The following is a 12,663-nucleotide window of genomic DNA, read 5'->3' on the forward strand; positions in this document are numbered from 1 at the left end:
TACTGGGCAGGACCTGGCATGCTTGGTGGAATTACMTCCACATCACCTAAAGTAAATGTCACAACAGTAACAAGTTTAACTCTTTGGCAGTTATCTAGAGCCAGAGTAGCTTATTCAAATACCTGTAAAAATCCTAGTCAGGTCCTATCGTGCTGTGTCTCTACCCTCTCCTCTAGGGCTGTCCTGCCAGCTGGTGCCTTGGGAAATGTCCTGGTCTTCCCTGTATGTCCTGGTGGCAATTTTCAGGTCTTGCACTGTCAGGGTCCCACGTGTCCCCTGGCTCATGCTTTGAACTTCTCTGCTTTCAGAAAGCTAACCATGAATTATACTGGGGGGAGGAGAAATGATAAGAGGACTGTACATCAAGCAAAGGAAAATACAGTTTAACAGTACCAAACTTTCCAAGTGTCCAGCTAGTAAGCACTGTATGTTGTATGCCATGAAGTGGTTTCCACATGAATATAGAAAGTTTGGAGAATCACTGTAGACCTGGCAGCTGTACTAAGAGCTTTTTCCCTCTAAAGCCTTTTCTTATCTTTCTTGACTAAAATGCTGTGATTCTGCTCATGAATTTCTTCCACTATATAACTCTACTGGCTAAAGGGGAATATTTTGGTATCCATCTAATTTCAGGGAAGAAGTCTCCTTCAGCATTAGAGATGGCCATCTGTATGTGTTAAGCATATTTTAAAAAAGTCTCAGTATTTTAGTAAAGTACTTAAAATAAGCTTAAATTAAAAAAAAATCTTAAATAAAATTCCTACTTGGACTTGGTTTTATTTCAGTTGGGAGTTTCAAGGCCAAGAGCTCAGAAGGAAACGTTAAAGAAAAAAGGCACATCCGATGCCAAGGGAGATGATTTACCTACTGTGGAAGTTGCTGGTATTTCTCTTTGATTCTTGTTCAATGTATTAGAAAAGCTGTTTTAATGGGGTTTTGTTTTTAAATTTGCCTTTTTCCATCACACCTTCATAAACATTCTGCTGTGTGATAGTTCTTGTAATGGCTATGAAGCTGGGTAATGTTTGTGGATAAAGCATCTTGAAGAGGGAGAGCATTAGCCGGGGGGTGAGGGCTGTGCAATCTGGTGCCTAAATCATGCAGCCTCATGAGGAAGGGTGGCTTGTCAGCTCCCTGCCCAGGGGGCTTCCTTCTGTTCACAGTCATGCTACCATCCCTGTCCAGGCTAATCTGTTATCCGCACCCAAAGCTCCAGTTTTGGTGCCTTGGAAACAAAAAGATCCCTCAGAGCATTAACATTAGTGTCTTTAAAAAAAATAAAAATAAAAATAAAATAACAACAACAACAAAAACACCCTGTAGATGTGGGATGCCTAGAAATTAGAATTTTCTTCTTACATTGTAAAGCAGTTACTGAACGCAGATGCAGACTGTGGTTTGGTTGAACTTGTAAGGATTCTTCTCTCCTTTCTGCAATGTTAATAGTCAAATTCTTTTATAGTATATTTGAAGCTGCAGTGTGAGCAAAAATGCATATAGTATTTACACTATTATAAACTTCTGCAGTACTATCTGTGCTTCCTCAGCCAGTTGGAAGCTACACAAACCTGTTGAGAGTGATGTTATGAAAATACCCACAAAACTATTCCACCAACAATTAAGTGGTCTATCTTCTTGCTCTGGTGCGTACTCTGAGGCTGTTTATTTTTTGCTTTTGACTTCCTGGGTATTACAGTACTCTGAAGTATGTTGTAGTAGTCCATTTTCTCTGCTCCAATTTCTTTCTTCTGAGAACATCTGTACTGAAATAAGGTAGCGTTAAATGCAATATCACAGACTTAAACTTTGCAGCAACAATGGGAGGTGAAGGAATGATCTTAAAGGGCAGCCAAAAATAAAGCGGCCTTTGGACTGAGTTTGAGACATTGTCTTTTCCCTTTGTATGTGTGAAGCAATAGAAAACATAGTGTTTGTTTCCTTTTCTTTTTCCTTCCTCTTCTTGGTATTAAACTCAGTGTTTTAATTGATACAGCATTTATTGCCTGCATTGTTTGGCTGATCTCTCATGCAGATGAAACACACTCGGAGCTAGAAGGGGATCCAGTATCACTTAATGCCTCTGCTGAGGACTATTCCAATATTGAAGAGAAGCCAACACAGGTGCGGTATGCAGTACTTCAAATGCTTTCAAACCTGTGGTCCAGTTACTTCTCATCTGAAAACCAGAAGCAGTGCATCGTCTGACTTAGATATGCTGCAGACAAGCTGTCAAAGGGTTACCTCTCTTTTTTTAAAATTTATTTTTCTCTCCTCTCTCCTTAGAAGTTTCCTGATGCATCTGGCAAATTGTCAAGAGAAGAAGAAATGTTTAAGCGTAAGGACTCGGGTATGTCAGTCTCAATAACGTGCAAGAGATGTTAAAAGGCAGAAAGGGATGTTGGCTGAGCTGYCATTTTCTTTCAAAGAAAAGTGGGCACTAAGCTTTGAGATGCCTAAAGATATTTTTGCATAAGAAATAACTTCCATTTCTCTGTTTTATATATTGTGGCAGTGTATGTGGTATGATGTTTTTATATACCTTCTTGAATTCCTTGCTAACTGTCTTAAATCCTCTCCTTGATCACAGAGAGACAGAGGATGTAGCTATCAAGAGGTGGGATTTCACAAACTAGTGATCCTAAGAGTAAACATGTGAAATAGGTAAAAGAAGAAACCCCCAAACTAATTCTTAATGACTTGAAAGTGCAATGAAGTTTAAATATAAAGAAGTTCTGAAAGTCATTGCCTTTATATCTGAGAATATAGAGATAGACTATCATATAAGCATTTGGTAAATGGCAATGTGCACTGATGCTTTTGCAGGTTTTTGAAGTAACAGTGGCCTTTAAGGGTCTGGGTGTGTTTTTCTGGTTTGTTTGTTTTTCTTTTAATGAAAACTGAATTTGCACAAACTAACTCAAAACTGCAGTACAGTCTTTTTGTGATTGGAAACAACTGAGCTTCTCAGAAGTCGAGCAGCAACGAACTTCTTGTGCATTATGTTCACACTAATATTCTTGCTCCTAATCTAGTTCTGAGAGAGATTGTTTTAAAGTTGTTCTTGTGTCTGTGCATTGAGTTACTAAAGCTCTGGGCTCAGCCAAAAGCATTCCCTTTCTTGTGAGGTGGCTATGTTCACATTCCAGATACAGATCTCTTATCYATTGAGCGTTTGCAGAATGCTTCACAGTACCAATGCTTTGGCTTAATTTGGGGGAAGAAAAATGCTATGACTTTAAGTTTATCACCGTTTACTGGGCAATATTACAGTTGAAGAGGAGTTGATGCTATGTGAGGGCAGAAGTAAGGTTATGTTCAGAAGTTTCAGGTGCAGATAATGTTTGCATTTGAATACTTACTCCATGAACCCTAAATCTATGAGCTTTCTGGGATGCTGCTTCAACGTGCTCACCATGGTCCAACTGTACCTCCGCGTCCTGGGCTCTGCCACCTCACTGTGTCCTGCCCTCTGCAGGCTCCCAGGGGGCAGCTGTTCAAATACAGCCCCCTTGCTGAGTTCATGCAAGCGGACAATGAGACCCAAGGGGGATTTTCAATTTTATTTTTTTTGCAAATTATCTTTAATTATGGGCTGCTGCCTCCTGCTCAATGTTTCTGAAGAAGGTGAATTTTTGGTGGTGAGCCCCCGAGGATGGCAAGGCTGCTGGGCAACACCTGCCCCTTGCTGCTTGCACCCGGCCAGGCAGGGGATGCTGACAATTCCCCACCTCAGTGCATGCGCTTCAGGCAGCCCATGTACACCAAGCAGGAGGGCTCTGTTTTCTTCCACCCACCTTTTGGCGCCCTGACCAAAATATAGTTTGGTTTGGCTCCCCTTAGTCAAAAAGGGTGAAGTCAGGTTGGAAGAGGTGCTGAGGAGAGCATGGGGGGTGACTGAACTTACCTTCAAGACATTGAAAAKGTGAGGCTGTGGCCCACGCTTGCACGTCTGCATTGCTGTGTGTGCCCTACACAGCCGACCTCTGTGTGCTGCTCTGTGGCGGCTGGGAAATCCAGGGAAATAAAGAAAATCTTCAAAATCTGTCAGGTAAAGATTACAGACATGGAAGGAAAAGTGGATGTGGCTGGGTTAAAAACAACTGTATGGCAACCTTAGTGAAGCTGGAAAAAAGGTCATTAAGGACAATTAGTTTTTCTCCCTCTGATATATTTATGCAGAAACGTTATGGTATGTGGCTGAAACTAGCTCAGGAACAAATGGGCAGAAACAGGTTGTGAAGCTTGGGCTGGAAAACACAAGGGGGAAGAAGCCAGGCAAGAGTTTTCTGGTGAGACGAGGGGGCCAAGGACCAAACTGTCTTTAAGCTGGAGATATGGTGGCTTTCCAGCTATCTACATAGCACTAGGCAATGCAGTGGCCTGCCCTTGCAAGGGAGGAGACCTGCTGATGAAGTCTTGTGTCCTTTCATGGAAGAGTGTGTTGCTGAACCTTCAAGTGAAGTTGCCTGCTCTTCTGCAATATTGGCAGCTCCGTGGTGGTTTTGCTTGAGGAGCTGGTAAGTAATGCCACTTACCTAATGCGAAAAAAAACAGATGTGTTCTGAAACGTCTTTTCTCTTTTAGATATGTTAGCTGGCACTGTCTTGAAAAGGCCTAAACTTTCCAGTTGGGAAACAAGTCACTTGTCCTCTGACACCTCCTATAAACCAAGGAGACTTTTTAATTCAATAGAGAAGGAAAAGGAGACCAAAACAGGTAAAGTTAGGCTGGCAGTTAAGGTGAAGTACTTAAATATCTTCATGTTTTTTGTTTTTTTCTTTTGGTGGTAAAAATCATAGTCATATGGAAGGTTGAAAACAGGTACCCCCTGCAGGGCATTGTCTCCAAAAACCCAAATGTGGCGGAAAACACATCTTGTGTGGTGCTGTCATTGAAAGCAATGTACTTAGGGATATGAACAAGGAAATTTAGGCTCCTTGACCGCAAGATGCACTCAAACTGCTAAGCAGTGGTAGCATTTTCTAGTTTTTCTGAACAGTGATTGTCCAGACCTATCAAAGAAAGTGTGCAAATAATGGACAACGTAACTGCAAGACACTGCCAACTCAGAATGAAAGTGCGTTAGGCTTGCTTCACACTGAATAACTAGAAGACATGGGGGGAGAAAAAGTGGAAATTTGGCCTGATTTTTGTGTGTGTGCTTGTGTGCTATTGCCTCGTTGTTTGTAAATACATTGCTCTTCACATTTGATTGGTATCATGTCTGTTCTTCTGTGCTGCTTTCTAACAAGTCTTTTGGGGCAGTTTCATTCCCATTCCTGTGAATATACAGAAGAGCAATCCTCAAATTCCAGCCCTTTAGCAAATGTTGCTGCTTACATTTTGCTATAATAGTATATGTATTTATATTTTGATAAGTCCTCTAGCAAGGTACTAATTGGGATTATACTTTTTTACAGGCCAGAAAATGGATGAAATGGATGACACGTTTTTTTCCAAGATACTGAGTGAAGATGTCAGTGATTCAGGGGTCATTACTGCATTTGAAAGCTTTACCAGCCAACTAAAGAAACTATTCTGGGTAATGTGCACTCTTTGTGTGTTTTGGTGTGCGGCACTTTCTAATACGAAAGGAAATCACCATTTAATCAGCAGGAGAAGTTAGAGTTATGCCCAAGAGCAGAGTTTTGGCTGCACTCTCTGTTAGCCTGGAGCTCTTCTAGGTATTTTGAAAAACCCATATGTTCTCTGAAGTGTTATAGGAAAGGCAAGGAATAACCTGTAAGTGAAGTTTTAATTAGGTTCTTCCTTTTTGTTAGTGGATCTTATTTATATTTTGGAAACTCAGATTTGTATAGGCATTTTAAACACTTTCATCAGAGGGTATGGATCAAAGCTTTTTGAAATATAACCCAGAATATTGATAGCGTACCTAAACTGGGGACCTAAGGGGAGACCAAGCAGAGCAGATTTATACTGTATCAGCAGCGTTGTGCAAGCATTTTTTTTTTTTAATTAATTWATTTTTTTTAACATGGTATATGTATTCATAGTAAGTTTGACTTTAATCCTTGAATCACAGCTGGAGGTGGTTGCATTTACAATGGAAGTCAGTTATGCTTAAAATGCACACAGCTTGCATTAATACTGATCTGAATTGATGCTAATAAAGACCTGGTTTTGTGCAGTTGTTAACAGTGTGTCATAGTATAGGTGAAGCTCACTTATTTGCTGGTTGGGATAACTTAGCCCTGTCCTGAAGTCACACAGACTACGTAAAGATCATTATAACTAATGTGGCCAGATATCTTGCTTCAATTTAAAATTGACTTAAACTGGTTTCAGCTAAACTGAAAAGCAGCCCACTGGGGGGGGGGGGTTGTGTTTCAGGGAAACGCTTTGCAAACAAGACTTTTAGATTTTTGGGTTGGGCTGTTGCCCTTCCCTGACAGCATGTACTGTGGTTAGTCCAGGTACAAAAGGATGGAGACTTGTGCGCAGAATGCGCTGAGGACTTCTGAGAAGAACGTGTCAGCCTTATTAAATCAGATACATGAGTGCAGGTAAGCTATCTGCTGTTTGCTGAAAACACCTTCAACTTCACATGAGTTTCTGAATGATATGTAAATTACTGTGCTTATCATGGTCTGTAAGGCAAAATAGCTTCCGTGCGTGTCTCTTCCCTTTCCATAGTAAGAGTTTCAGAATCATCACTCCTGTGACTTATTCTGCTTTTCCTATAAGGGAGGAAGGAACGGATTAGTGCAAAGTAAGCTTGAGTTAAGAGTGGATGATGAAGCAGTCCTTAAACTGTCTTCTGATAGTTATCAGTGTTCCCAAATCTGTTAAAAATCCTCCTGTTATACTTAGGAGATTCTGTTACTAAATATTTCAGAGTAAAAAGGAAATTACATTCTGGTTTACTTAACGAAGTGGGAGGAAAAAGGAAAGAAATGTAAGGGGTGTTGATGTTTCAAGCTTTGTTATGGACCCATTTCTATACATGGTTTCCATGTGCGTTAAACAAATGTCAGCTAGTGGACTTTACAGGCACTGATCTGGTGGGGTATCTTCCTTTAACAGGTCCTCTTGCTTTATGGATTGTCAGACTTCTGTGATAGGAGCTAAATAAAAAAAATCAATTATAATAGAGAACTCTGTTCCTGTACTCTGTCCTAGGCCTCGGTTGCTGGCTACTATTTGAGAAAGGATATTTAGCTAAAAACACCTTCAGTTTAGTACAGCTATTCTTATGCTCTCTGAAATACTTGAACAAAACTTCCCAGTGTAGTTCAAAAAAGACGTTTCCTTCCCTATAAAGGCAGGTTTGGTACTGAAAGCAGAATGCAGGGTTGTCAGCAGCCTTGTGCTATTACATCTTAAAATGTCAAACTGGTTTCTGTTTTTCATCGTTAGACTGAATAAGCTGGAAACCTTCCAAAAGATTGTTGTTGAAGAGCTTGCCAGTCTTGAGAAGGAAACGCAAGTCTTAGCAAACCTGGAGAAGGATGCAGTGGTGTGTATGACTTCTCTTGTGACAGTCCATGAAGGTTCCCCTTCCAAAGTAATGGTGGTATTTTTGGGACCTCTTTTTTTTTTTTTTCCCCTCTCTTTTTTTTTTTTTAGGACTTCTGGAATGCGCAGGCCCTCAAACTGAATTCTTTTTGCAACCAGCAAAAGCAACGGTATGTGTCAGCCAGCTGTCTTATATACTCACAAGTCCTCTAATGGTAAAGTAGGGCACTAATTATACTAATTGTACTCATACTTGTATACATGAAGTATTATTCAAGAAGAGTACTTGAAGAATACTTGAAGTATTCTGATGCCATCATGGCATCTCTACTCTGTGTTCATTAACAGAGCCTTTGCRGTCTCATTAGGGTTTTGAATTGGGACTAGGAAGCAATGAGGGATTTCTGTGTGGGAAGCTGTGCAGAATGAGTATGTACCTCAAGGGATCTGTACCATGGTCTGGAACAAGATGCATCCTCTGGTCGCATCTGTATATTGTTCAGGAGAAGGTGAATAGATCCTTTCTATAATAGAAAGGATACTGTTGGTATAAATGATGGGCAAAGAGCAACTGAGCTGCAAAAAGGTGAATCCTCAGGCTCTTTTTTTTTTTTTTTTAAATATCTCAATTTGCTTAGATTTCATCAGTAAGTATTAATACTCTGAAGGCAAACTAGCTAAACTTACCTTTCTTCCAGAATTCAGTCTGTTGACTCAGCCCTGGGTGAAACAGCAAAGAGTTTTGTTGAAACTATCCAGAATACAACGGTATGTGCAGTACACCAGCAGCTTTGGGTGGGCTTTCTGAGCTGTGATGTGACTGATAAGTATTGGAAGTGAGAAGATGGTAACTGAAGTCCTGGTAGGGGAAATCTTTCACCAGCTGGCTAAGGTCCATCACTGCTAGATGGAATATAACCACAATAGGCTTTTCTGTACTGCTGCAGCATTTGCATCATTGCCTGATCTGTGGGCCAGTTCCTCATGAGGTCCTCTTGTCTTAATGTATCAGGAAAGTGGGATTTGTTCTGACAAGCCCCAGACTGCGGTGGTGTCACCATCCCTTCTTTCTCCTGTTCAGCATGGGGTGAAAGGAGCAGCTCAGCCCTTCTCATTTCTCTCTCCTCCATATTATTGTGACCCAGCAGCAGCATGAGCTGGAAACCCTCCATGGAAAAGGGGTCGTGGCATGTTTATGATGCTGTTCCCAGGCTCCCAAACAGGTCTCCCTCTGCAGTAAGAGCTGATGCTGGTGCACAAGTGCACTGAGTATGTCAGGCTGCAGCCCTTCTGCCAGCTTTTCCAGAACTTGTCACTGAGGTCCTGGCTGTGCTTTTCCCCATACCTCTATGTCTATACCCACCTCATCTGAGGTGCTACCAAGTTCTGAGACTTTATCAACTCCCCTGGCCAAACTGGCCATCTACAGCACTGGGAGGAGGGAGTTGATAGGGGTGACAGAGGCCAGCTACTGTGGGATCTGCTGTTTCTCTTATCCTGTAATTTTGATGAGCAGAGCTCTGCTGGGCAGTGTCTGCTGCCTTTGGGAACAGCTGCTGGGGCTTTGCTTTGTGCCCCTGCAGGTTGCCTGGCCCTCCTTTTTCATCCCCTTTTTGTTGTCTTCCATAACTTTTTGTTTTCTTGCTGGTTCTTTTTTATTTAGTACCAACTTCCACAGGGAAGGTTCTTTAATATTTTTTAGGAATGGGATTATTCAGGGAACCATCAGGGAAAGTTGTCAAAAAGCAGATGCCTAATGGAGAAGATAAGAATAAGAACCATCATTTAGAAATACTTCTCCTGACAATTCTCCCATCACTTCCTGAATTCATATCTCCAGGATTCCCTCATCTGGAGGCTAGTCTCTGTGTAGGTAGTGACCCCCAATGCAGTTCTCTTCTGTCACTTTGTCCATTTTTCCCTTGGAGCTATGCATCCGCAACAACTTGCGGCTAGGAGCTCCGCGATTTAGCAGCATATTGGATGCTTTGTCTTGCTTGCTTTTTGGATCTGTCATCTTCTAGCTTTGTTTGATGCTTCCTACTTTGATTTCTAAAATCTGGAAGAACATCAGAGCACCAAATCGTTCATTTTACATGCATAAAAATCTACAGAAAAAGATGGATTCCCATTATAGTAGTAGATATGAAATTTATTATTAGATGCTGAATTTATCCATTTGCCTTGGATCCCAGTTAAATATTCTATATAAACTCTTAACTGTTCAGAGTCTAATCACTAGCTTATGCCTTAATCATTTAATCAATAGATTAAACTGAATACCCTGTTAATTGAGTTCAGTGAAATGTTTAGTTCCTATCTTCTTCACCCCAACACACATACATGCACGTGTATTTTTGCTACTGCTGCTCTTCCAGCTTTTATATGCAGACCTGATGGTGTTGGGGGCCATGACGTTCCTGCAATAAGACTGGGGAGTTATCATGATTTGTGATGTGTCACGTGTCTGTGCTGCATGAAGAGCTGAAGAAAGTTCCCTGTGTAAAAGGAACAACCGTGTTTGCAGTCACTTTAGATGTGTGGATCAGGCCTGGAATTTTAGAAAAGATGTTGAAAATCAAGGGCTTCTATTACTTATGTGTTGGAGCTGGAATCCTGAGCCTTTCCATAGGAAACAGTTTGAATTATGAGCGCAGGACCGCCCAGGGTTATAGGTCTTTCCCTCGCCGTAGGTGCTCCTGAAATGCACCTCTAAGGCATAGAGGGCTGAGGAAGGAGCAATCAACTCACAGGAGCTGCTCATCCTGCAGCACCCTATTCCTGGCTCAGTAGCTGAGAATTAATAACCGAATCTAAATGCGTTTCTAGGCTCTCTGCAGTTTCTTCTCTTATAAAACATAAGCATTTATATAAACTTTTGAAATGTTTGTTACCTCTTTTTCTCCCCTACAGTATGAACGCCCAGTGAAGAAGGCAGCAGAAAACAATGTGTTCATTGTTCCTTCTGACTAGCAAACCCCTGAATTCATAAAAGATCTTAACGGCATTTGAACRTCTTACGTGGCTGAGAGAAGAACTTTGGGTCCTGTGGAGGATATGTTAATGTATTTTAAAGGGAAAGAAAAACGGGGGGAAAAAATGCTATTAAGCCTTTTTTGTTGTTAAAAACAATATGTGCTGCCAGAGTGGTCCAGTTCTGACCACACTGAGTTTTCCTGCAAAGTAATTGCAAGATAGGTCTACTAAATATCATCATCAAAAAAAAAAAAAAAAAAAAAAAAACTCAGGGGGAAAAAAAATCTAAACATGGTTTAGCTAACACATTGATTCATAGTGGCTTTCTTTGACTAATCCATCAATACCTTTATCAAATGTAAAAGCACTGAGTGATTGATTGTAAGTAAAATATTGTTTGCATAGGATAACAAGCTCCTTTTCTTCTGAGTTGATGTACCTCGCAAGCCTATGAAAGGTACTTCCTAGTGTCCTGTGTACCCTGGGTGGGCTGTGCTGCTGGGGTGGGTGCTGTTGTGTGCATGCAGCCTGGGAATTGCTGGTTTGAAATCTGAGCCACTCCATTCTGCATTGCAGAAATCAAAGCACAAGCAGAGAGAGCTACTGGATATCAGCCTGTTTGTGCCAAATGGGTGCCTGATGGCAAACTGCAGTGAAGGCTGTGGGGGGCAAGAAACTTGGAGCGCTACAGAGAAAAGGGCAAGCGAAGTTGGAGAAATTTGTTTTTGAAACTGGTGGCTGTTGGCTTCAAGGAGAGCTCAAAGTACAATGAACAATGTTAGGGTTAGATAAGCATCAAAGGTCCCTTGAAAATGAACAGAAGATTAACAGAGGTTGATATTATATAGCACTGTTTAAACAGAATTCTCTAAATTATAGTTGCTCTTCACAGACCACCTTTAATGCTGTGGCAGACTTACCATGTGCTAGTGCATCTTAATGAATTTGTGGGAACATGGCACATTTCCAAGCACTCTGTTTTTATCCACTTATCTTWTAAAACAGACCTCAAATTATTGTGTGGGTTGGAATCAAAGGAATCATTCCATGTACACAATGTACTTTCATAACAAAAGCCCAGTTTTGCCACTGTTTATTTCACCCCAGAATATCTTTCGGGGAGCTGAAACTGTTTCTGCTCACAAAGACGATGTAGTGTCAGAACAGAGAACAGCAGAAAATCTGTTGTTGTCATGACTTAATCACTTTCTGCAGATCATGATTTTTCCTTGATAATTTAAGTAGCCTTGACTGGAGCTGGCACAAGTAAGGGACTCCACCTTCATCCACATCAAGGTTTGGTAGGCTTTTTTGTTCCTGGTTGGTTAAAAAGGAAAGACCTCTTTGTCTTTGCCTTTCCCAAAGCTCCAGACAAGCTAGTCTGCTCTCTGCTACTTAAGCATGGAAGGCTGAAGCTGCACTTCCATATCAAGTAACTTGCAGTCATTTCTCTGAGGACTGGCCGTCGTGACCTAACTGTAATGCATCTTTCCATTACTGCTCAAAGTCTTTCCACTAGCCATTTGAATCTAGTTAAACTTGGCCAACACAGCTGTGTTTTTTTGCAGGTGAAGCTTTAATATCCATGAACAGCTCTGCTTATGTACAGTAAAGGTGTGTCACTCGTGTATATTTTTGCAGGCTGGTAATGGAGTTTTCAGCATGCTTTGTGTCCCACTGGTATGGTATTATGCTATCACTGATCAACAACATCTTTAATCAAAGCAGGCATCAGTCTGAGTGATCTGAGCATCTCTTCATATTGCCTGTCTGTACCAGGTCCGAAACTGATAACCATTTGAGGCTTTTACTACCTGAGTCGTAGTGTAAGACCCTGTGCCTAGGAGTATGGTAAGGGCTTGAACTGCTCTAGTGCTTGTTCTTGTAACCCAGAGCTCACATTAGTGAATGTAAGAGGGCACTTTGTGTATATATTGCTCCCAGCCTTAAGTACTAGGACCAGCCTTCCAAAAGTTCCTGGGTGAATACCACAGCCTATGTTTCCGCTTTCCCCCCCTCCCCCCCACCAAATGGCCAAGCACAACAGATGTAACCAGGCATAATAAGGTGCTTGAGGTAAAGCAGACAAAAGTAGTCAGCGGAGCTTTCTACATGGCAGCTGCTCTTGTATACTGAATTATGCCAAGCCACTGAGGCCATGTTTATAACCTGAGTCCTTGAGGCATATGCCAGCTCCGCAGCAGAGAGGAT

The 12,663-nt window shown here is 41.4% G+C and overlaps 1 protein-coding gene across 1 annotated transcript in view; it reads left to right on the top strand.

Annotated features, from left to right (window-relative positions):
- The window catches only part of SYCP2L (synaptonemal complex protein 2 like), a 32,486-nt gene extending 22,037 nt beyond the window's left edge, over window positions 1–10,449 (top strand). Inside the window, exons 25-34 of the mRNA XM_026064267.1 lie at window positions 786–882; window positions 2,033–2,121; window positions 2,284–2,347; window positions 4,585–4,716; window positions 5,421–5,542; window positions 6,430–6,524; window positions 7,378–7,477; window positions 7,588–7,646; window positions 8,175–8,244; window positions 10,390–10,449. Coding sequence (XP_025920052.1) covers window positions 786–882; window positions 2,033–2,121; window positions 2,284–2,347; window positions 4,585–4,716; window positions 5,421–5,542; window positions 6,430–6,524; window positions 7,378–7,477; window positions 7,588–7,646; window positions 8,175–8,244; window positions 10,390–10,449 — 888 coding nt within the window. The remainder of the gene's footprint in view (window positions 1–785; window positions 883–2,032; window positions 2,122–2,283; window positions 2,348–4,584; window positions 4,717–5,420; window positions 5,543–6,429; window positions 6,525–7,377; window positions 7,478–7,587; window positions 7,647–8,174; window positions 8,245–10,389) is intronic.
- The last annotated feature ends 2,214 nt before the right edge of the window (window positions 10,450–12,663 follow it).

Source organism: Apteryx rowi, unplaced genomic scaffold (assembly GCF_003343035.1).
Source record: "Apteryx rowi isolate R43461 unplaced genomic scaffold, aptRow1 scaffold_212, whole genome shotgun sequence".
In the NCBI taxonomy this organism is placed as follows: domain Eukaryota; kingdom Metazoa; phylum Chordata; class Aves; order Apterygiformes; family Apterygidae; genus Apteryx; species Apteryx rowi.